Source organism: Manacus candei, unplaced genomic scaffold (assembly GCF_025592945.1).
Source record: "Manacus candei isolate 608988 ecotype Guabito, Panama unplaced genomic scaffold, ASM2559294v1 h1tg000025l, whole genome shotgun sequence".
Classification (NCBI taxonomy): Eukaryota; Metazoa; Chordata; class Aves; order Passeriformes; family Pipridae; genus Manacus; species Manacus candei.
The window spans coordinates 7,111,987-7,134,044 of record NW_026138073.1 but is presented as its reverse complement, the minus strand read 5'-3'; the positions used below and the strand labels follow the sequence as shown (position 1 = coordinate 7,134,044).

At 45.5% G+C, this 22,058-nt stretch overlaps 1 protein-coding gene across 1 annotated transcript; it reads right to left on the bottom strand.

Moving 5' to 3' along the window:
* Positions 1-450: 450 nt before the first annotated feature.
* Positions 451-6,891, bottom strand: PSMD6 (proteasome 26S subunit, non-ATPase 6). Its single transcript, XM_051788822.1, has 8 exons — positions 6,643-6,891; positions 5,273-5,478; positions 4,584-4,729; positions 3,684-3,903; positions 3,470-3,578; positions 2,161-2,329; positions 888-965; positions 451-751 (listed from the first exon to the last, which is right to left on the bottom strand). Exons 1-8 carry the CDS (start codon positions 6,785-6,787, stop codon positions 655-657), a joined length of 1,170 nt encoding a protein of 389 aa, XP_051644782.1. The 5' UTR covers positions 6,788-6,891; the 3' UTR covers positions 451-654.
* Positions 6,892-22,058: the final 15,167 nt, after the last annotated feature.

Genomic DNA, 22,058 nt, shown 5'->3' with positions numbered 1-22,058 from the left:
GCCATCACTCTGACTTCTGCAAATCTAGCCCAGGCAGGAATTACAAATGTAATGCTTTGCTCACTTGCTGACTTCCTGTAGTTTTAAGGGAGAGGCTACTTCAGTTAAAGATGTTCCCAAAGTTTTAGTCCATATAGTTTCTGTGGTTATATTATTTCTGCACCCCAACCACTTGTATCCTTATTCCTTCTCCCTTAAAGTGTAACCCCCTTATTGCAAGAGTCTGCCCAGTCTGGACAGTCCACAATCTTCACTAAGATTTTTGGCTACTTTACTATTACGCAACTGATTCTTTTCACCTCTGATTCCAATACAAAAGTCCTAAAAAAGCAAGCATAAAATGGCCATGAGTTCTCTCTGTTCACAGATCGTGACCCTGCTTTGCTATTCAATATTGAACACTGTATAAACAGGCAAGGAAAGGAACAAAGTATATTACAAGAGATCACCAATGGTATAATACATTTAATAAATGAACTGGGTTCCGTACACCCGAACAGAACAGTGTGTACATAATGAAGTGGAAAGTAAAAACACTACCTCTCCTGCTAGTTATTTTTTTCCCTACAGTATACCAAGTTATACAATATATTTATAGGTTACTTCCAAAATGTTTTAAACATCTAAATCTTGCATTCCCTTGCATTAAAAAAATTACATATTAATTACTCTGGAAAGTTTCTGAATTCTGTTTAGCAGCAAATCTCCTTTCTTGATGGTTTCTTGGTACTGCCAATTCTTGCTATCGGGCCTAGGAATTGTGAGGGGGGGAAAAAAAGGAGTTAGAAGAATGTATTTTATATCAAGGCACTAAACATTTCTGTAGTAAATGTCATCAAAAGGTATACAATTGAACTGGGCTGTCAAAACCAGGAATTGTTACATACCTGTTAGTTTCTACAATCTCATTTACTTTGTCTATTTTGCAGTGCAATCGCCCAGCTGCAATAAATCTTGAAAGCTCCCTAAATAAGGAAAAAAAGTTGGTTAGATTGTTTCACCAAGGACTTGTAGACCTAACAGCACTGAAACTGCTGCTACAACACAGCAGTGTTGCCACGCTGTATTTCTGAAGCAGCAGCCTATGTATTTCCATAAGGTATCTTATCTTATGCATCCTCATCTTATTAAAGCTCAGACATTGCACCCAAGAATAATCATTCTAGTGATCTGAACACAAAACCTCTTATTACTTTCTTCAAAGGCCAAAGTGTTGTACTTGATTCAGTGAAACTTGTCACTTAGCTGAGCATCAACTACTCTTCAAACCAAAGGCAGCAGTTGTGCAGTGCACCTGATTTATCCTGGGGTAAATATCTTCATGCCAGTCAATTCATTAGAAAAGTCTCTACATAGTTTTTAAATCTTTTTTTTAAAATGCTTATTTTATTGTTATTTTGCTTTATCAACTGGTGATCTACAGCACTGACGGTAGAAGAAAATATTCCTGTGCTCAACAGTTACGACAAGTTACAATTTGTAATAAATTACTGGGAAGCATAAGAATTAGTATGACTTTAAAGCATTTACCTTTGAATTGAATGGGTATTTGGTTTCTCTTGAAACACTTATTAATTTCGGAATATTTCAAGCAGTTTCATATTTCTGTAAGTTTTCTATATTAGAAAATCTGAAACCGCTCTGAAACAAGAATGAGTCTTGTGAAGGCATTTGAAACAAAGTGCTTCATGTACATAGAGTAAAAGTCAGTTGCTCACTTCACTCACCACTTACCATGACCTAAATCTGTTGGTTTTATAGAAAAGAATTACAAATTTAGTCTGCAGCATATGATTTAAGTGAAAAACATCAGATCCTGTCCATGTACCAGAAAGCAAGCAAAACTGGAGAGGGAGACTGGCAGGGTCTATAAAATGCGCAGATCCCCCAAGTTGCAACAGCTCAGTTTTGGCACAGCTGTGAAAACTAAGTCATCCTCTAAATTCTAAAGTTTCACAGCACACAGAGGTCAATAAACATAGCAGTATAAGAACCAATTAATTAACAAAATACTAGTTTCTCATGCTCTTCCACAGAGACATAGCTTGGCATATTTAAAATCAAAGCAGAACAAAGATCTTTATTCGTCATGAGATCGCCATAAATATTTAAAAGGTATAAAGTGAGATCTTTATGAACTTAAAAAGCCAAAGAACTTACTGATCTATGAATTCTACACTGACTCCAAAGGCTTCTGCCATGTATCCTAACGTCAACGACCGGTAAGACTCCAGGAGCTGGCTGTACGCGTGGATTCTCATTTCCCGCACGTAGTATCGATAGTGAGGTGCAAACAGCCAGTCTTTCTTCATCTCTTGCTCTACAATAGCTGGAAAGAAAAAAAAAAAAGGAAAAAAAAAAGAGTCAGTAATCTCTAAGAAATGCAAAATATCAGTTATGTCAATAAAACACATGGCACCAGTTAATAAGTAATGGGTGTGACCGTAGCTATATTGTATTCTTGCATTCCTCAGGATATGAAAGGGATTCTATGCTAAAGTAAATTTGTGTAATTTATATCAGTTCTGGAACCAGGTGCAGTAATAACATGCAAATAAGATTGTGGCAGAGCTAATGAGAGCCTGTTAATCAGCACAGAATCCTCCTGTCAGGGGTGAGGGGTATCACCTCGCTGAAAGCAGGAGCTGCATCTGCCGTCTTGCAGGAGCTGTGCGGTGCTGGAAAACGAGCAGAACTTGGTATGTAACTACTTAAAGAAACATTCTTACCCAAAGCTGTGTAAGGAAATAACATTAACTTTCTGCTACTAGCTCTTAAATTAGCTACAAAGATTTCCAGGCACTGAAGTGATTTTTTTTCCGGACAGTTTCAGTTCTCAGCTAGGGACAAGGCCAGCAATAGGAAAATGCTGTCCTTTAACTCAGTCTCATCAGGCCCTGCGTTCCACAAAACAAAGGGTTCTTTCAAAATATCTTATTTTCTTGTGTTCTAAATCTCACAGAAGGAAAACAAGCAGTCTCAGAACTGGCAAGATGAGTTTTGTGAAAAGCTTTTCTTTGGTGTCACCTTTTTAAACAGAAACCAGAGCATAAAGCCAGCAGGAACAACACTGAAAACTTTCTGTGTAATATCTTGTACAGGTTGAGATTTCTGGGCCTTTAGACTGCAAGTTCCATAACTTCTTTGGAAGACAAAACCTTTCAAAACTTTCCTGACCTGGCTCTTCAGGTAAGACACTGTTTCACAGCCATTTTCAAAATGCTTTTCCACCTAATTAGATGTGACCTTTCACAAAGCTCATTGGATGTGAAATTTTTCTTTATTTGTTTGAAAAATCAAAGCAGGAAATTTTAGGTCACTGTTAAAAAAATCTCTAGGTTGTTTTTTTTCTGCATGTAGCTCTAGTTCTAGACTGGAGGTACTCCACTGAAGTTGTGGAAACAACTAACTGAAGAAACAAATAACTGCAACACCTGAAACAGTGTTGTAGGACAAAACCCAGTCTCACCTAGTGACTGGAAAAAGGCTGCATAACGGCATTCGTAAAGGGAGAAGAGATACTGTCGTACAGCTGGCAAACTGTGCAAGGCTTCCAGGATCTCAGCTCCTTTAATAACCTGAAAGCAAACAGACATGTTTAACCACCACTTTCAGCCTGGAGATGGACAGGTTAAGGAAAGGCTGTGTCGGTTTGCACCAGTGTTTCCACCTGCTTTCCTTACCTTCTCCCTAAGGTCAGGCCTGTCCAAGGCAATCATGCTGACATAGACAGTGTATGTTACAAACGTTTTGTAATCCATCAGTTCATAGGATGTGAACGTCGAAACTGTATCAAGGAACAGCTCTGCTGCTTGTTTGAAGTCTCGAATTGCTACACAGTAAAGGCCCTGGTAAACCTTGAGGCGGTTCCTCCTGTCCCAGTCTCCTCCTTCTTCTATTAGACTTAAAATAGAACAAAGAATATTTACTTATGTAAATCTGTCATGTCATAAGTTATATAAAACAAGTATGAATGAACTGATACCATGACATTAGAGACAGAATAACTTGGCTTATGTTACAGCTTGTTGAAACAGCCCAGGCCCTGTACACCTCCTTGTTGGGGAGGAAAGTATCTTCCTTGGGACAGGAGAGGCCAGATACTTTTGCACAGTGCAAGTTCAAGCTGAACGGAAAAGGTAAATATTACTGTCAGCCTCAGCTGTGGCAACAGTTTTCCACTGCCTTTGCTGCTAAAACCAAAGGTGTCCAACTGCAGCATAGAAAAAATGTTACAAGTCGCCATTTTTTAAGAATCGTATTAACACAAAATTGGAGTGGTTGTAAGTAGGAGAGGAGCACAGGCTGAGTCACACTTAAAATGGGAGCAGGGGGTGGGCTACAAATACAAATGAAGCCAGCTGCTAGGAAACAGTTGCCACAAAATATTAACCTTGCTTTTCTCTTCCCCTTCATAAAAAACTCCAGGAATAGGAAGTACAAGGTAACACCCACCCATCACTGTGATTCTGTCTCCCAACCAGTCCCAGTCATTTCTGGACAGAAAGGTATTTATCTTCAACTTCTTTTGTTACAGCTTGTTTCAAGAATGCTTTAGTGCATTCAGACAACCCCGGCAGTACCTTTTTGCCTTTTCAATGTTCCGTGTGATGAGGTCGTTATCCATATAAAACAAGCCAATCCTTAGGAGATAGAACACGATATCCAGACGATGTCCCAGTGCCACAGTTTTGTCGTAAGTCTTGCGGAACGCAGTAAGAGCTCCCTCCTAGCAAAAGAGTGTTTTCTGCCATAAGAATGTTAAAAGCCTCTACAACACTTACAAAATGCCTCTGGTAAGAACACATATTGTCTCCTCCTGCCAGTTGTGACTTTGTCAGTTTCCCATAACTTTCACTTTATGGATTCTGAATAATCTTAAAGAATCAAAGTTTAAATCACATTAGAAGAGCTGATTCTCGTGTATATTTTAAAGCTAAGGACTATGAAAATCTACTCTGTAACTTGAAATTAAGCTGCAAGATGTAAATAGCTTAGAAAAGTTTAAAGGCACAAGGAAAGTGAAAAATGATATCTGCAAGTGGAAAATAACTTTTTACCTTGTCAAGAAAAAAAGATGTTTTCTTTTAAGGGCTAGGGTTTTTTTTCCCAGATAACTTAAATTTCAGTAAACCCCTTCCCTATCTGCCATCCACGCCTGAGCTGTGCCAGTAAGAAAAGACACTGCAAGTCCCCCAGTGCTCACTGGGACCTGCCCAGCTAAGAGGGTTAGTGTGTTATATGAGTCCATAAAGCCTGTGCCATCACCAACCTTATCCCCAATCCTACACAGGTACTCAGCTTTGGCCATCATTGCATCCCGGATTTCGCTTTCCCCCAGGATCTTCTCTGCATCCTCTAACTCGTTGTCGAGACGTTTCAGCTCCTCCTCATTGGCTTTCTTCATTTTGTTCAGCAGATCTGTGTCCATCTGCCACTCCAGGGACTTGCACAGGGCTTCATAGTACGGAGCCATGTCTGAAAGAGAAGCAGGAAGGGCTCTGCTGTTAATTGCTGCAGTGACTGTGTGCATGTTTCCAGGACAATGCCATCATCAATGCCAGCGACAACCTTCCTGTGACCAGGTACCTGTTAAATCCAGACATGGCACAGACAGTGTTTCTGCAGACTTTGCCCCTCACACTTCCTTTTGCTGACCCTTTTCCATCACTGCTCTTTACACCTCCCCCATTTGCACTTTCCCTGCTTTGAGCTGGGGCAGCCTCACCTTAAGTCCTGGGGGCAGTTTTAAGCACCACAATACAAGAAGGATATTAAGCTGTTAGAGAGTGTCCAAAGGAGGGACACGGAGATGATGAAAGGCCTTGAAGGGAAGCAGTATGAGGAGCGGCTGAGGTCACTTAGTCTGTTCAGCCTGGAGAAGAGGAGACTGAGGGGAGACCTCAAAGCTGTCTGAAACTTCCTCATGAGGGGAAGAGGAGGGGCAGGCACTGATCTCTTCTCTGTGGTGACCAGTGATAGGACCTGAGGGAATGGCCTGGAGCTGTGTCAGGGGAGGTTTAGGTTGGCTACTATAAAAAGGTTCTTACTTAGGGGGCACTGAACAGGCTCCCCAGGGCAGTGGCCACGACCCAAAGCCTGACAGAGCTCGGGGAACGTTTGGACAACACTCTCAGGCACAGGGTGGGATTGTTGGGGCTGTGCTGTGCAGGGCCAGGAGTTGGACTTCAGTGATCCTTGTGAGTGCCTTCCAACTCACGATATCCCATGATTCTATTTATCCCACTGCGAGCACAGCAGACCCCGGCGCTCAACTCAGGACTCTCACGATACCAGCACGACACAACAGCGGTCAGAGCCGGGGACAGGGCACCGCACCCCTATGTCCAAACCCTCCCTGCCCCACCTCACCCGCCTCACCGCCCTGCTCTGGGGCTGTCCACGCTCAGGGGAGACAGACTCGGGGGCAGAGTGACCACGGGCTGCTGGGGGATGTGCACACACACAAACACACAGCCCCACACACCCAGCGCCCCCCGCACACATCCTCGGGGTGGTGACCAGACACAGCCACACAGCCTCAGGACAGACAGACAGTGGGATCCGGACGGACGGACAGATCCCCTGGGCAGCAATGCCTGTGCAGGGACAGACCCCCCAAGCCCCCCGGCCCACACTCACTGTGCAGCTGCACCGCCGCCATCAGCTCGTCGCGCGCGGCGGGGTCGGGCGCGCGGGGCCGCAGGCTGAGCAGGAAGCGGAGCTGGGCGATGCGGAGGTCGGGGTTCTTGGGCAGCCCCTCCTCCTCCAGGTTCTCCAGCGGCATCGCGGCGGTGGGACGGGGGACGCGGGACACGGGACACGGGACACGGGCCGGGGCTCGGGCCGGGCGGGTGGCGCGCGCAGTGACTCAGCCGCGACCGGCGGAAGCGGCCGCGAGGTTCCGCCGCGCAGCGCCCCCTGCCGGCCCGGAGGACCCACGCGGGTGAGGGCGGCGGGAGCGCCGGCAGGGGGCGCTGAGGAAGAGCGGGGCCGTCACAGGAACAGGGCCGGGAAACAGGGCCGGGAACACGGGAACACGGGGGGACAGAGTCACGGAGTCTCGGGAACACGGGGGGACAGAGTCACGGAGTCACGGGAACACGGGGGGACAGAGTCACGGAGTCACGGGAACACGGGGGGACAGAGTCACGGAGTCACGGGAACACGGGGGGACAGAGTCACGGAGTCACGGGAACACGGGGGGACAGAGTCACAGAGTCACGGGAACACGGGGGGACAGAGTGACGGAGTCACGGGAACACGGGGGGACAGAGTCACGGAGTCACGGGAACACGGGGGGACAGAGTCACGGGAACACGGGGGGACGGAGTCACGGAGTCTCGGGAACACGGGGGAACAGAGTCACGGGAACACGGGGGGACAGAGTCACGGAGTCACGGGAACACAGTCACAGAGTCGAAATCACAGAAAAACAGTCACAAAATCACAGTCAGTCACAGAATCACAGAGTCACAGAATCACACCATCACAGGATGAATGGGTCAGGATGAAAGGGGACACAAAGGGTCATCTGCCCCCACCAAATGTCTGTGCAAAATTTTATAGATGGTACATTTGGGCACAGCAGTGTATTTGTGTCTTCACGAGTTCCTGCGTGTAGAGCTGTTGAGGTTCAGCCCCATGCGATACCCCAAGTCAAGCTCTGTTTTTGTCTTTTAGAACATTGGGAGTATCAACCACTGTTTTCCCTTGGAAGTTTACAACAAGATGAAAACACGGTGCTTTTGGAGTGTAACACGTCTGGATGGTGGGGCAGGCATGGGGTGCTTGGTTTCTACAAAGGGCATTTTTGGGTCCCCAGGGCTATCCTGTGGGATGCAGGATCCCATGCAGTGCAGCCTGGACCATGCTTGCTGCACAGGCACGTTTTGGTTTTATTTGCTGGAATTTTGGTTTAAATGCAACTCTTTTGGCTGGTGCCTCTATTTTGGAGTTGTGTTTTGCATCTGGGTAACAAAAGAAACTGTTCCCTCGACTGTTTTGGCACTGTGTGTTCCTAAGATTGGCTTCTGTATCTTGGGTGTGAATTATTTAGAAGTTTACTGGAAGGAACGGTTGCCTGCTGTGTTTTTGATACGTGTCAGTATTTTTTGCATTGATTCCGATTTTTTCCCTTCATTTAAGTCATTGGCTTGTAGTTCTAGTAATCTAGAATAAAATAAAGGAGAAACTGTGTTTTAAGTTGGGCAGCTCCTTTGTTTTTTTTGAAGCAGTTTTTTTCTTTGTCTTTTGACTCTTTTTTTTGACTTGAAATCGCTTTTGCATTGATTGTGCAATGAGGAATGGCTTTGATGCTTTGCAGAGAACGGCAGTAGATCTTTTGCAGCAGTGTTTATGTTATTTGCCTGTTGGCCTTTGCATTTGCTCAGAGACCTATTAATTAGTTTTATTTATGACAGACACTTTTAGGCCTCTTGCATATTTTTCTTTTGAATCTTGTCCCCAGCTCTATTCCTTGGGCAGTGTGCTCCAGAGCTGTGGAATGCTGTTTATTCTTAGCATGCCTTGTTTGGGAAGAAAGGGATGGTTGGGTTTTTTTCTGCTAAGTAAGGCTGATATTCCAAACACTCAGGCACTGCACACATGGGTGAGTGTTACTTGTGTGAGCAGCTGAAATGGGATTAGCTCACAAAAAACGAAGAAAAAAAAATGAAACAGTTTTAATGTCCAATTATTGCAGCCGGTCCCTCCAGCACTGGGTGAAAGGTGGAAAGTATGTGCAGTTCCCTTGTAAGCAGATAACCTGGCTGTCACTGCAGCGCTTTCCCTAATCCCTAATAAATATTGGTTTGCAGCCACAGCTGGAGGTCTGCCCTCTTCCAAAATTTGCATTTTTCACAGCCATTATACCTCTCGCCATTCTTACTGTCCATAGAAACACCCACACCCTGTCAACACCACTGGGTTTTGGCATCCTCAGCTCATTGTGGCAGTAAAAACCACAGATTCATTATGTACTGTGGGAGAAAAAAAATTCTTCAACCTCCCATTTCTGGATTTGCCACTTTTTAATTGGCCCCAAAATAAGTTGCTAGGTGTGACAAGAGTAAGGGAGCTCAGTTTTAATTTTCTTGTGTTTAGTTATTGCTGAAATGTCGTGTTTTGGTTTGTAACCATAAGAAACACGAGTTAATTAACCCACTCCGCCCCCGCATTTATTGTCTGTAAATATTTGCCCACGTTTTCATATTTACATATATTCCAGCAATAACAGAGAGAAAAAGGGTCCAGTTACATGCATGTTCACAGCTAAACATGAAAGAAAATTAAGAGAGAATATTTATATCTCAAATGTTTATACGAAGAGTAAGGCCTTACAGTGACCATAATTCTCATGCAATCTTACAAAAGGATCTTACAAAAAGGATCCGAATAATAATTAAAAAAAAAATAATTTCCCCAAAATGGACCTCAAATGATTGTTTCCTTCCCTGCAAGATGTATCGGTCCTGCCAGGAGCCCTGTGGTGGTTCCCACTTACTCTAATGATGCTCTTCCTTGAAGAGTAACAGTATGGATATCCTGCAGGTTGTTTACATGGCATAATACACACTTGTTATCCAGCTGGAAGCAGGACCTTTTGCAGCTGGCAGGTGCTCCTCAGAACTCCCCTATGGCTCTGCACCCACAGAGCACAAATCCTGTCCACCTTCCTGCTCACACCAGTCCCAGCGGTGGCTCTGGTGGCAGTCAGGGCACCCAAGGAGGTCTCCTCTGACTGATGGTGATTTTGGAGGAGAGCAGGTTTGTCAGCCCCTTTAGCTGTGCAGTCAGGCTTAAAACCAGCAAAATAAAGTGGTATTTGCTGCTGATAGGCCAGTAGCCCGTTGTGCAGCTGATGGCTGCACTCCTCTCACAGGGAGCAGAGCTCTGCCATCCCCTTGTTAAACCAAGGGGTATTGTAGCTCTCTGAGAGAGACAGAAACGTTTCTTTTCCTCCCCGTGGCAGAGGGGTCCCTGTCCCAGGGCACTGTGGAGGACAGTGCAGACCCTGCGCTTCCCCGGAGCTGCTCATGCACACGGAGCAGTTCGTTTGCAGGTTCCTTGCAGTTCCTTGGTGGACATAACTTGTGTGGTCAGTGCCCCAGACAATTACAGGTGAGCATGGGCAACCCAAGTAATTCCACCTTCCTTATTATCATTTTTGCAGCCATAGGAGGCCGCAAACAGGGCTGGAAATGCAAATACAGATTTTCAGACCCCCTCCTTCCCCAGAAACAGCTGTTACTAAATGCTACCCAGAGCAACGTGGCTTTCCGTGAGCCTGTGTGAGGTTGCTCTGGTTGTGTCCTGGTCCTTGGAGCCGTGCCCAGGCCACCCAATGTCCAGCGGGACAGTGGGCTGCAGCGTGTGTGCCTGGGGCCGAGCTGCCACAAGGTGCCAGTATTTCAGAGCAGTAACTGCGCCGCGTCTCTACCTTCTGGGTGTTTGCTTTGCTGGGCTGTTTTTACCCCTCAGTGTGCCAAGTGAAGCCCTGTTATCACTCAGCAAACGGAAAGTTTGGGAAACCTCCAGCCTTCTGCAGGGGCACAGCTGGGACAGACCACCCGAAACCTGCCCTGTTCCCCTCCCCAGACACTGCCTGGTGTCCAGGCCCCTGTGTCCAGCCAGACACTGACTTGCTGTTGGCAGGGATGTGTAACATACCTACTTATGACAGTGTTTTGCTTCTAAGAGCCATCCTTGGAGCCAGGGTCTGCATCTGTCACCTATCCCTCTGCTCATCCAGCCCCACTGGGTGTGGGGGCTCCTCTCTCCTAGCCCACAAAGGGAAAAGCTCCCATCACCTCAAGGTGTGTGGTACTTTCCAGCAGCAGGTCACAGAGTGCTCTGCTTTCTTCTCCAAGGAGGTCCTGGGGCCCTACCTGGCTCTCCTGGGCTTCAGAAACAGGGACCACCCTGGCCTCTGCCAGCAATTCAGGATCTGCAGCAGAACCCAGGACTGCTTCTGAGTGACTTTAATTCCAGGCATGGAAGGCGTGGAGGGTCCTGGAGCTGTTTGGTGTGTCCGTGCTGTAACGAAGCGCTCTTTGTGCACAACCATCACGCTGTGAGCTGCAGGCTCACCTCAGCAATACCAATTATGCTTCCGTACCTTGCTGTCATCCTCAGGCACCTTCAAGGCTCATGCATTTGTTTCATTTTCAGGGCTGGGAAAAGATGGCACTTGAATCACGTCTGGCTTCATTCTTCATCCTTCAGTAGTGGAAGTGTTGACAGCAATTCTCACGGCTGCACGGTATAAACCTACAGGTGTTAGGCATTGATTTCTTTCGAATAAACTCTAGAAGTTGCCTGTTTTCATAGGTAATTATTGTTGGCATAGATGTGGCTGCTGTGTCTGGAAGTCTGGCTCTCAGAAATTACAGTCTGTATCAGCAAGGAGTGAAAGGCACAGGGTCGAACCCTTTGCTAGTGCAGGTCAGTGAGCTGACTGGTTTTAGACAAGCCCTGACACCAGCATAAAGACAGTTAGAAAATGTCCCTGCAGTGGGATTTCTGCATCTCTTGACCTCCCTAATGTTCTTTTGTCACCCTTTCCGTATTGCTAATTGCATCTGATCAGCCAGGTATCTGTTTCATGGCAATTAGTGTCATTTATTTACTTGCATGTTTTCGAATCAATAAATCCTTGTTTTGAACGACAATATTTCACCAAATTAATTATTTTACAGCATTAGAGTCAAGGTGTTCCAACAAAGAGCCATGTTGTGTCAGTTTATTACCCTGGGAAGGGGGGATGAAACTGCATTGTTACTTAGAGATCTGAAAATGGCCATGAGAAATCAAACTGGCAGGTAGGGATGAGACAGCAGGGGAGCCTCTTCCTTTGCTCCACACCTCTGGCAGCCCTGGGTGCAGTGGAGGATGATGCCAAACTGCTGCCTAGGGCTCTATATATTTAACACCACTGCTTCAGGAAATCTTGAGGGGGAAGCCCTTTTTGAACAACCCACTGTATTTGCTGCCGTGAAGAGACATACAGGAAGACACAGCTCCTGGGTGGAATGGCTGTAATGTGGATTGGGAGAGAGAGCTGCCAGCACAGGGAAGTGAAATCCTGTACCATATCTGTCCCATCATCAAACCAAGAGACATTGAAATGACATTTGTGGAGATGTGTAAATATGCGCACACTCAAATGTTTTGTGCTTGAACCTTTCGTTTCAGGTCCTGTGTCCCAGCCTGCCTGTTATTGAGCAGAGTGGTGGATGCAGATTTTGGACAGTCTGTAGGAAATGGTAGCCTGCAAACCTCAGTTAAAATTGAGGTCTATTTACTGGATCTGTTCTCCTAAGTATAGATTTACTTTCAGAAAACAGGTACTCTAGATCAACCCACTGATGTATTTGTTTCATACACAGCAGCAGCACCCAGTGTTTCCTGTGAAAAGTGGTGTCAATATTACCAGAGGCTGGTGCTGGATCTGGCCCTTGCTTTCCCATGGAGCACAAATATTGATACCTCCTCCAGACTGATGTGACAGTTTTTTGGGGGGTACCATCCACAAGGTAAGGTGTGCTGCTGTTTAAGGTATCCTATTGCATGTAGAAATCCACAAATCCTCATTAAGATTTCTCAGCTCCAGCTGTGTCTGTCTGCCTTTGTTTTTTAGGTAATTTGTGCTGTACACTTTCACCCCATGATTGCTTTCATTGTATATGGATCCTTCTGTTGGGCACTTCTTTGTTGACTATGATTACTACCACATCAACTGAAAATGTTCCTGTACTGTATAATTAACTTTATCTGCTTAGCTACAATGCCTCTCACTGGTAATTACACACACTTCAGCTCTTTCACTATGTTTCTAAGACTCTAAGAAATGCTGATTACTCTTGCTCAATCTCTGTCCAAACTGGAGGGACTTTACATGTCTAAAATTATAACTTTTTCCTTGCGACAGCCCTGGGGTAATGTGGATACTGATGGTAGTACATATAAGATGATCTTTAAATAAACCATCTGTTTGGAATTCATTTGGGCTTACATGTGCTGGTGGCAAAAAGCTTATTTAAATCCTCAGGTTGTTGGCTGGTTGATGTGATAGTTATCAGTTTACTGAGATAATCTGAAATGGAGAGCAAGGAATTTGAAATCTTTCAGTCCTCTGGGGAGTTACTCCATTTTCCTCCTCCTTAGCTCAGCCTTGTCAGCCTTCCCTGCGGTGCCTTAGTGACTTTTGTCCTTTGATGATTTTTTTAAGCCTCTTTTTCTCAGGCAACAGTCTCATGTGATTATACTCTCTACCCATCAGCCTGCATTTCTGTTTTGTGCTCTAATGCCTTTGAACACACTGGTCAGCTTGAACCAAGTTTGATAGATGTCATGAGCTCTCTGTAATGTCCAATTCCTCGAAGTCACATGCAGATCAGAGAGAGCAGATCCAAACTGGAAGGATCAGCCATTCTGGCTCTAACCCACACCATCCAGCCCTGCAATGACTCTATGCCTGTGTCTCTTGCTCAGCTGGTGTTTAGGGAATGTGGCCAGCGATGAGGACTGCTGTGTGGCCGGTGCAGGGTGCGTGGAGGGAAGGGAAATGTATAGGAGTGAGCAGCATAGGAAGGAAGAGCTGGGAGTCTCGCCATAGTGAGGATGAAGTGGGGAGAAGGGGTATGGGATCCATGGGAAAGCAGCCTTCATCCCTGACTGCTCACAGAGCAGCAGCTGCCTCTGTAGTTGCAAATATTGATGTATTTTCCACAGCTTCTTTTCAAACACACAGCCTGTTCTGTTTTGTTTGTTTTTTTCACTCTTTATAACACAAGTGAGTTTCACATCATGCAAGGAAAAGCACTTGGCTGAGAAGTGTTGTGTAACTTCTGTTAAAATCTCGTAACAAAACAGGCACACATTTATTAATCAAATGAAGTGGTGTTTGACACAAACACCAGTGTGATGATTTAACGTTGCATTGTCTTTTAAAACAAAACCAATGGTGAAGTGACTACAGTGTGAACGTTATAACTTTACGGGGCAAGGGACTTCTCTAAAACATGTGGGAATTTAGCTCTGGCTGTTGCTGCAGGCTTTTGGGGTTCCTGGAGAGCACCTGCCAAATGCCCATTGAACATCAGTTTGACTGAGGAAGGTGCTTTTATTTCCTTCTCTCTAGTGCACTACAAGTTGTAGAGCAAATGGGATGTGAGGGTAACACACAGTGCTGTGCTTTAGTGCCCCAGCACTGATCTCCCTAACTGTTGCACTTTATGTTTACTAATAGGCAAGTAGCCAGCCACTTCAGTTTGGGTGAAAATAACTGGATTATTACTTTAGGGGGTTTTATGTCCATTTTAATAAGTGTGCAGAAATTTAAACCATCTGGAACTGAGAGTCTGTGTCTGTGCAGTGCTGGAGGATCCTCCTCAGTTAATGGAAACAGCTCTACCATCACACAGAGGTGCCTGAGTGACTTTGGGAAGCAGAGTACTTAGATGCCCAAGTACCTTCAGCATATTTCTTTCTTTTATTTGGAAGACTAAGCCCGCTTTCCCAGAATAGGAATATCCTTCATCCGGTAGAGGTGAAGAAAACTCTCCAGATGATTTACATCATGTCTCGAGATCAAACCTTCAAAGGTCAGCGAGAAGGGCCTTAAGCAAGGGAAGCATGATTTAGCCCTCTATAAATGCTACTGTTATTAGTGGTATTACAGCAATATAGGTGACTTCTGATTGCATATTTAATCTTCTTGAGCTGCGATTTGACATTATTGAGTGAAAAGATACGTGCAATTAATTCCTTTCGGTGTCTTTCCATGTTGTAAATTCTCGGAAGTAAAGAAACCTGTGCCTCAATGGTATTTCATAAATACCTGGTTAGTGCCCTGTAAAGCCCCAGCAGCATCCAGTCTCTGCTGCCATGGTAGTTATCCACCCATCTCCGTGTCTCGCTGCTCTGCAGTTGGGGCTGCATTTAACTGTCCCCTTGTAGCTGATTAGAACTGCCTCTTCACTGGGGTTATTTTTCTCTCCATTTTCATTTTCCTTTCACCTCTTCCCGGACTTTCACCTCCTCATCTCTTGCTCTCTGGACCTTTCTTCTTTCCCTGTTCCTTGCACTTGGGGTTAGCAATCGCCTCTGGTAAATGAGATTATTCACTCACTGTTGCCTCCTTTTGGGGTGTCATCTGAGTTACTGATCATTATCCACATGGTGTGGATATGACCAACTTCTAAAATCCCCCCCACAACTCACATGAACCCAATGCAATGCCAGAACACCTCTGGTACTCACCTTGAACAAACTCTTTTTGTCTTGTCTGATGAGATATACTGCTTGGCATTTACTAGTGCACATATACCATTTGCTGTTGCAGGATTATTCCTGGTTATTCACTGTTTCTTCCAATGTGGAAGAAACACATTGGAAAAAATGGAGTGGGATTATCCTGGCCCTAGCCAGCCGTGTGTGCTGCTGAATGATGTAACATATATTCAGCTGCTTCTCACATCTTCCAGCTAATGTTTTTCCCTGTTACAGCTCAATTCATTCCTTTCCAAGTGCATAAATCGCCCTCTAATGTTTTCCTAGTGTGACCTGCATGACAGTACCTCCACTCTCACCTGCTTTCCTCTGTGTTCACACTGAATCCCACCCTGCCATTCCTGACACAGTCGCATAGAGGTTGTAACTGCTGCTCCTCTTTCTGGACTGGCACCCCTGCTCCTTCCCCTGTGCTTGCAGCTCCTTGCACTGACAGTTTTGGCTGGAAGAACATCCCTGAATGTGCCACTGTCCATCTGACACGGGGAGGTGTTCTTCACAGCAAAGAAAAGGCTCTTTGTGGAATGCAGTTTGCTGCTTATTTGAGCAGAGACAAAGCTGTCCTGGTTTGTGGCCATCAATCCTTTCTGTTAATTGCCGAATACCTCCCCGTTGGCTGGAGGCTGTACCCCTTCTTTCCACCCATCAGGGCTCTCTGCACACATGCTGAGCTCCATTTCATGCATTTTCTGATTATTTCAGTTCTTTGGCACCTGTCCATTCTGCTGTTGGGTGGCTGGATCTCACTCTTGCTGTGTGTTTTCTGGTCACAGCCATCCTTGGGCAGATGCCATTTAAACACTGGTCCAACTCATCAAAGAACTTGATTTCCTGCTCAAGGCCTTGGACGTCAGTCAAGTTAACCTCTGAGAAACCCTCTCATCTTCAGTTTGGTGCAGGAAGTATTTTGTGCTGGCTTCTTTTATTCAGTATTATTTTCCCAGAAGGGTATATATATAGTTACATATCTAGTTATATATATAGTTACATATGTGCATTCTACCTGTATATATGTAATCACACACACATGTATGAGTTTATCTATCTATACATCTCTGGGTATATATATTATAAAGCTTGCAGGAGTCTTACTTGCATTCATTTTCCTCTCAGAGCTTTTTTTTCCCTGGAGTTTTCCCTGAGCCGTAGTTTGGTGGTTTGCCCCATTTTTCCCTTTAAAATCCATTTTCCGAGAACATCTAAAATTACTAAGCTGTTTATTCAGTCGCCTTTTAATGTCTAGAACCTTTGCAAAGAAACATTCCTGGAGCAGCTATTTTCAGCTACCTTTTTCATACCTACTTGTGTTTTGTGCTACTTTACTTGTAGTTTCCATGACAATTATCCCCAGAGTTAGAGGCAGCCTTACCCTTGGTTGCTGTTTTGCAAAGCAGCTTTTGCTCTTGACCATCTGAGAATCTGACTGCAGAAGTTCATGCTCAGCTCAGGTTTTTATTTTCATACCTTCTGAAGGTCCCACTAGCACTACATGGGTGCTGCAGGTTACTCTGATTATATATATTGCCTTCCACCTATTGCCATGGGAATGATCTGAAGGGCAAAGCCATCCCATGCTCAAAAGGAGCAGCATATTCTGGCTGGTGGAAGAGGACACATCACCTGTGGAAGACTCATACAAAGGACTAGTTTTGCCTGGTGCAAGGTAACTCACTGCCCAACAAGAATTCCCAAGACGGCAGCAGAGCCAGGTTTGGCACCCACTAGGATAGAAGAGGAGGGTGGGCAGAGCAGGTTTGTGCCATTGTGGTGCTGGTTTGTGCAGAGCCTGAGCCCTTGATGGCTCCTGCCCCCACACCCCAGCACCAGCTGCCCTCTGCCCAACCACATCCTCCCTCCTGGGCACATTGCTCAACTACCACTCTCTTACTGCACAGTTGTCCAAACATAAAAAACCATATTTTGAATATTTTTAACTATATTGCAACATCTTTTAATGCTTTTAAGATCTTGGTGTTTTCCTCTCGCTCATTCCCCTTTTCCTGTTTCCTCCATCCCACCTCTAGTGACTCACAGCAGTTCCTGAAGTGCCCAGCAGCACTTTGATACATTATCCTTATACATTTCCTTGTTATCCTTATCTGTTCAGTCTGGTACATACAGCTCCAAGGTTTCTGTATGATCTACTCTCAGTCCTCACCCTTTCTGTGCATCTTTTTTTTCCTTTATTTGACTTCCATTTTTCCATGCACTGACTCCTTTCATTCTTACCTACTCGCATCCTTCCCGCCCACCACCCCCAGTTTCCTCTCCTGAATCCACTTAAGTGTAATCTAAAACACACTGCATGGAAGTGGAAGCCCAGAGAAATATTTGCTCTGGCTCTCGCTAGCACCTCACAATGCCAGTGAGCTCTGAGACAGTGGATTCTCAACCCTGCAGTAAAATGAGCTTTTCCCGTAAGTTTAAAATTTGATTCTTTCTCACAAGCTACAGTCAAAGTGTTTGTCAGCTCAAAAAGTGCCTTTTAACTAAATTCAAAGGAACACATTCAGAGCAGATATTTGAATTTCCACCATGATAAAACTAATTACAATTAGCAGCCTGTTACTGAAACAGAAAACATCCAGAATGCCACAATATTTGAAGTTATATTTTAAAGAACAAACACATATCAGATCAGAGAAAAAAAGCTTCAAAGTCCAAACTGATCATCTTCTTAAACAGTCTTAATTGCTTGTAAGATAAATGGTAATGAAGAACTAGGGGAAAGAGAGAGCCTTGCAGACAATCCACGTGGAGAATGTGATCTGCCATGGCAAATGAGCTGTGTGTGATTCAGTACTGAATCGTCCCAAATTACCAACCCGCCCGCCCAAATGCCACCACCTACCAGCAGACTGACTTGGCTCATAGTGTGGTAAGGGAGACTGAGAGCTGCCATTTCAGGTGGCTATGGGATAATGAATGCTGCTGCTGGCTATTGAGAGCAGCTCTTCAAAGCTCCTGAAATGTTTATTCATCCTTGTAGCTGCTCTTACTCATCTCATCCTTAATCAGGTGAAATGCAGAGTTTTGCAGCTGTACAGGGTGAGTCACTGGGTGAGCTCCTTGACTCGTTCCACTGGCTGCTGGAGGTGGTCTCCATGAGTGCACTTTGCTAGTCTCATCCCTGCACTGTGTATTGTTCACTGTCAGGTCCAGCCCAGCTACAGTGGGGTTTGAGGTGATATTCCTTGTCCAGTGTGTCTCGCCAGGACATGGAGACCCCTGCTGTGGGTAGTCCAGCAGGGAGATGTTAACCTCACTTTCCCAAGGATTGCTAGTGTTTGATGCTCTGCTGTCCTCATGCTCCACTGCATATCCAACCTCAGTTCCTTCAGATGACCTCAGTAAGACTTCTATTTCCAAAATGCCACATGCTCAGGGCTGTACCCTGCAGCACAGCAGTCAGTTCTGCTGAGATGCCCAGTTGGACTCCTCCATGTGCAGTGACTGGTTGCCTGATTTCACAGGGTCTATCTGCACCACTTTCTGGGCCAGTCTGCATGTAGAATGGGCTACAGAGAAGTCAAAGGGGTGGCAAAACAAATTAGAGGAAAAAAGGCAGTGGAGGACCAACCCCTACACTCACCAACCCACTGTGCACTGCAGCTTTGTCTCAAAGCATTAGCCAGGAGTGGGGCTGGGACCCCTAAAAACAGGGCTGGGGTGTGTAAGAAAGAGAAGGGGAAGGTGGCCGGGCTGGTGAGGTGAGCCTGGGAATTGCATCTGGACTTGAATCTCACAAAGCACATCTTTCCATGTGTGGTTGGACTTGTTGCAGTGCCCCAGGGATGTGGATTTTGGAGGCAGTCATGGCTCACTTCTTCTTGGGCTGTGGTGTTTATGGCCGGCTGTGGTTTTGGCTCACAGTTCCTGTTTCAGCTTCTCCCAGATGCGTGGTTTTGGTATGATGGTTCCCTGTGGCACAGGGGTCTGCTCCCAAAGTCTGAGGGCTGGGCAGGCATTGACTCTTCTAGGGTTGACTCTTCCAGGATCGTTTTCCAGTGATGATGAAGGCAAGGTGTGGCTGCCCTGTGGCTCCCCTCTGTTGGTACAAGGCAGATAATATTTTATTCCGAGTTAGACTAATGATGAAAATGTTCTGGACACTGGAAAGAGATGTCTTGAGCACACAAAGCAACTTACAAGCCTGAGAAGTGAGGAGGGAATTTTTCATCTGGCAGAACGACACGCGTAGTGAGCACTCTTGTTTTTAATAAGCTCACAAAGCTTTCTTGAAAGCCAGGGATTTTTTTTTCCATCCTGAACACATGAGGTATTTTCATTTCATAATGAATGTATGTTATGTCCAACTCCCAGAAAGCCTTTCACATGAAAAAAAAAATAGCAAAGAATTTTTCAGATGCTGAAGTGAACAGGGTGGAAGTAATCATGACATAAACTGCTGGAATATTTGCTCTGTGCTCAGAGATTGTGTGGCATCTTGTATTGTCTGAAACAGCCCTAGATTGTAATCATACGTGCAAATCTCTCAGACTGGGGCAACAGGGAGAGGAGCCAATCTCTGTGTCTCCATAGAGCTGGAAGAAATTTCAGATATTTCTGTTTGTCTGCAGAACAGCTGGGGACTTCTCAGACATGAATCTAATTAAGCATATTCCTCACCACAAACACTTTGAGTCCTATTTCTGAGATCCAAATAGCTTTCCGAAATGAAGCCATAGGAATATAGCTTTCATGAAGCCAGCTTTTTTTCCCCCTAACTTGATCTGGACAAAATTAAATTACAGTTATAGGCTCAGAGGAAAATTTACTGAAGTCAATAATATTGATTGATATTGGGATATCAGCAGAATCTCATGCATTAATGGTACTGAATTTAATCCACAGGACTTGTTTTGTTTTGTGGCACGAGGTTGCCACTGACTTCTCTACTGCATGTAAAAACCCTCTCTGGATTTCTTGAAGATTTGAATGCATCTTTTCCTGTGGATATTGCAGGGAATGCATTAATCTGAGGAAAATCACAGTATTGATGCACTACAGTTTTCATCCATCTGCTTTTTTCCCCTGGTATCTTTAATTCTATTCTTAATCCAGTTATGCCAAGCACGAGGCTTGTAGGAGGTTGGTCCTAGGCTTCAGGTCCTGCTTTCTAATGCAGGTCACAGCTGTGCAAGGATCATCAGCAAAGGCACATTCTCTAAGACCATCAAATGCAACTGGAAAAAACAGATAAGCTTTCAGTCACATTTCTTATATGCAAAGTTACTTGTCTCTGCTCCTCAGAGAGTTCGATTTCTGTTAATTTGCATGTACCAAGTATAGTGAAACCCAGTGAATTCTCTTGATATGTTTTCATTCCTGCAAGAAACATGATGGGAAGTGGAAGATATGATCATCTTTCTCCCTAGTGGCATCAGTAAGTATCACACATATCAGATTAAACCCTTGACATTTTTCCAACAGTGTGAAATTTGCTTGAAGATGCTGGAAAATGAGTTATAGATGTGAAAGCAAGGCTTGGAATAGGAATGCAAACACATTAACCCTAAAACCAGTGCAGTTTGCTTTTCCTGACATTCTGCTGTGTGGAGCTGGAGGGGCTGTGGGGGAGAGCTCCCACCACAGAGCCTGGGGGTGAGTAGGATGTGAGCCATGAGACGGAAATGCCTTTTGGCTCTTGAGTGGATGGATGGCTAAATCCTGCCCAGAAATCCTCAGGGATGCAGCCCAGCAGTGAGGGGGAACATCACCTGCTCTGTCAGGTGCCTGGGTGGTGTCAGGTGTATTCCTGCCCCAATATTGGGGTGCAAACGTCTCCTGTGGCAGCTCAGACCCTGGGGAGAGCTGCCCAGCAGCTTGTGCATGAAAAATACACTTTTCACTTAGCTGGAAACACAAAATCCCTGCAAAAACTCTCCAGCAGGTTTCAGACACATCTGCCCCTGGCATGCCACGGGTGAAAGTTGCACTAAGGTAACAATGTTGGATGTTTGTGCTTGCCTTTGGGGTCTTTCATGTCCTGATGGTGAAACCCCACCCTGATTTCCGTGACCCCTGAGCGCAGCACACCCTGCTTGGGCCCCTTCAGCCTCCTCCACGGACATGAGCAGGGCAGAACTGAGCAGCAGCAGAGCAAGAGCTGAGAGACACTAGAAATATTGCTCATTTTCAGGAACAGACTAATTGTAATCCGGAGGAATTGTTGAGGCAATTATACTGTTCAAACACTTTGAATGCCTCTTATTAATTTCCTCTGCATTATCCTCTTGCCCCCTTGGAGATGACCAAGACAGAACTTGATTGCAACTGCTGCTTGCGAGCGCGGCGGTTCCTTGGGAGCCATTAGGAATGCAGCATCCGCTGGAGTTGCCATGGAGATGCCAAGGCTGATTGTAAGCCAGGTGAAGCGCTCCTGCTGCTGCTGGCTCATCCCTCCTCGGGGACATGGCCACGCAGCCTGGCACTTGGGCAGGAGGGACAGTAGCCCCAGCCCAGGCAGTAGTGCTGCTGGAAGGGATGGCTGTGGAAACTGGAGTGTGGGCCAGGTGCTGGTGGCTGGAGAGGGACTCGTGGTGAAACTGTCAGGAGTAATATTGACAAGCCTGAGACCTACGTCTGCAAACAGAGTTGGGGTAACAGGAAAGGTTCACTGTGCCAAATCCATGCCCCAGATATCCCGGGTCCAGCCTTTTGCAGGTCCTCTCTAGATGGCCTCGCTGACCGGGCCAAGAGCTGCTCTGAGGGAGCTGTGGCCATTGCTGGGTGTTTTGCCCCTATCAGAGGAGGGGGTGACT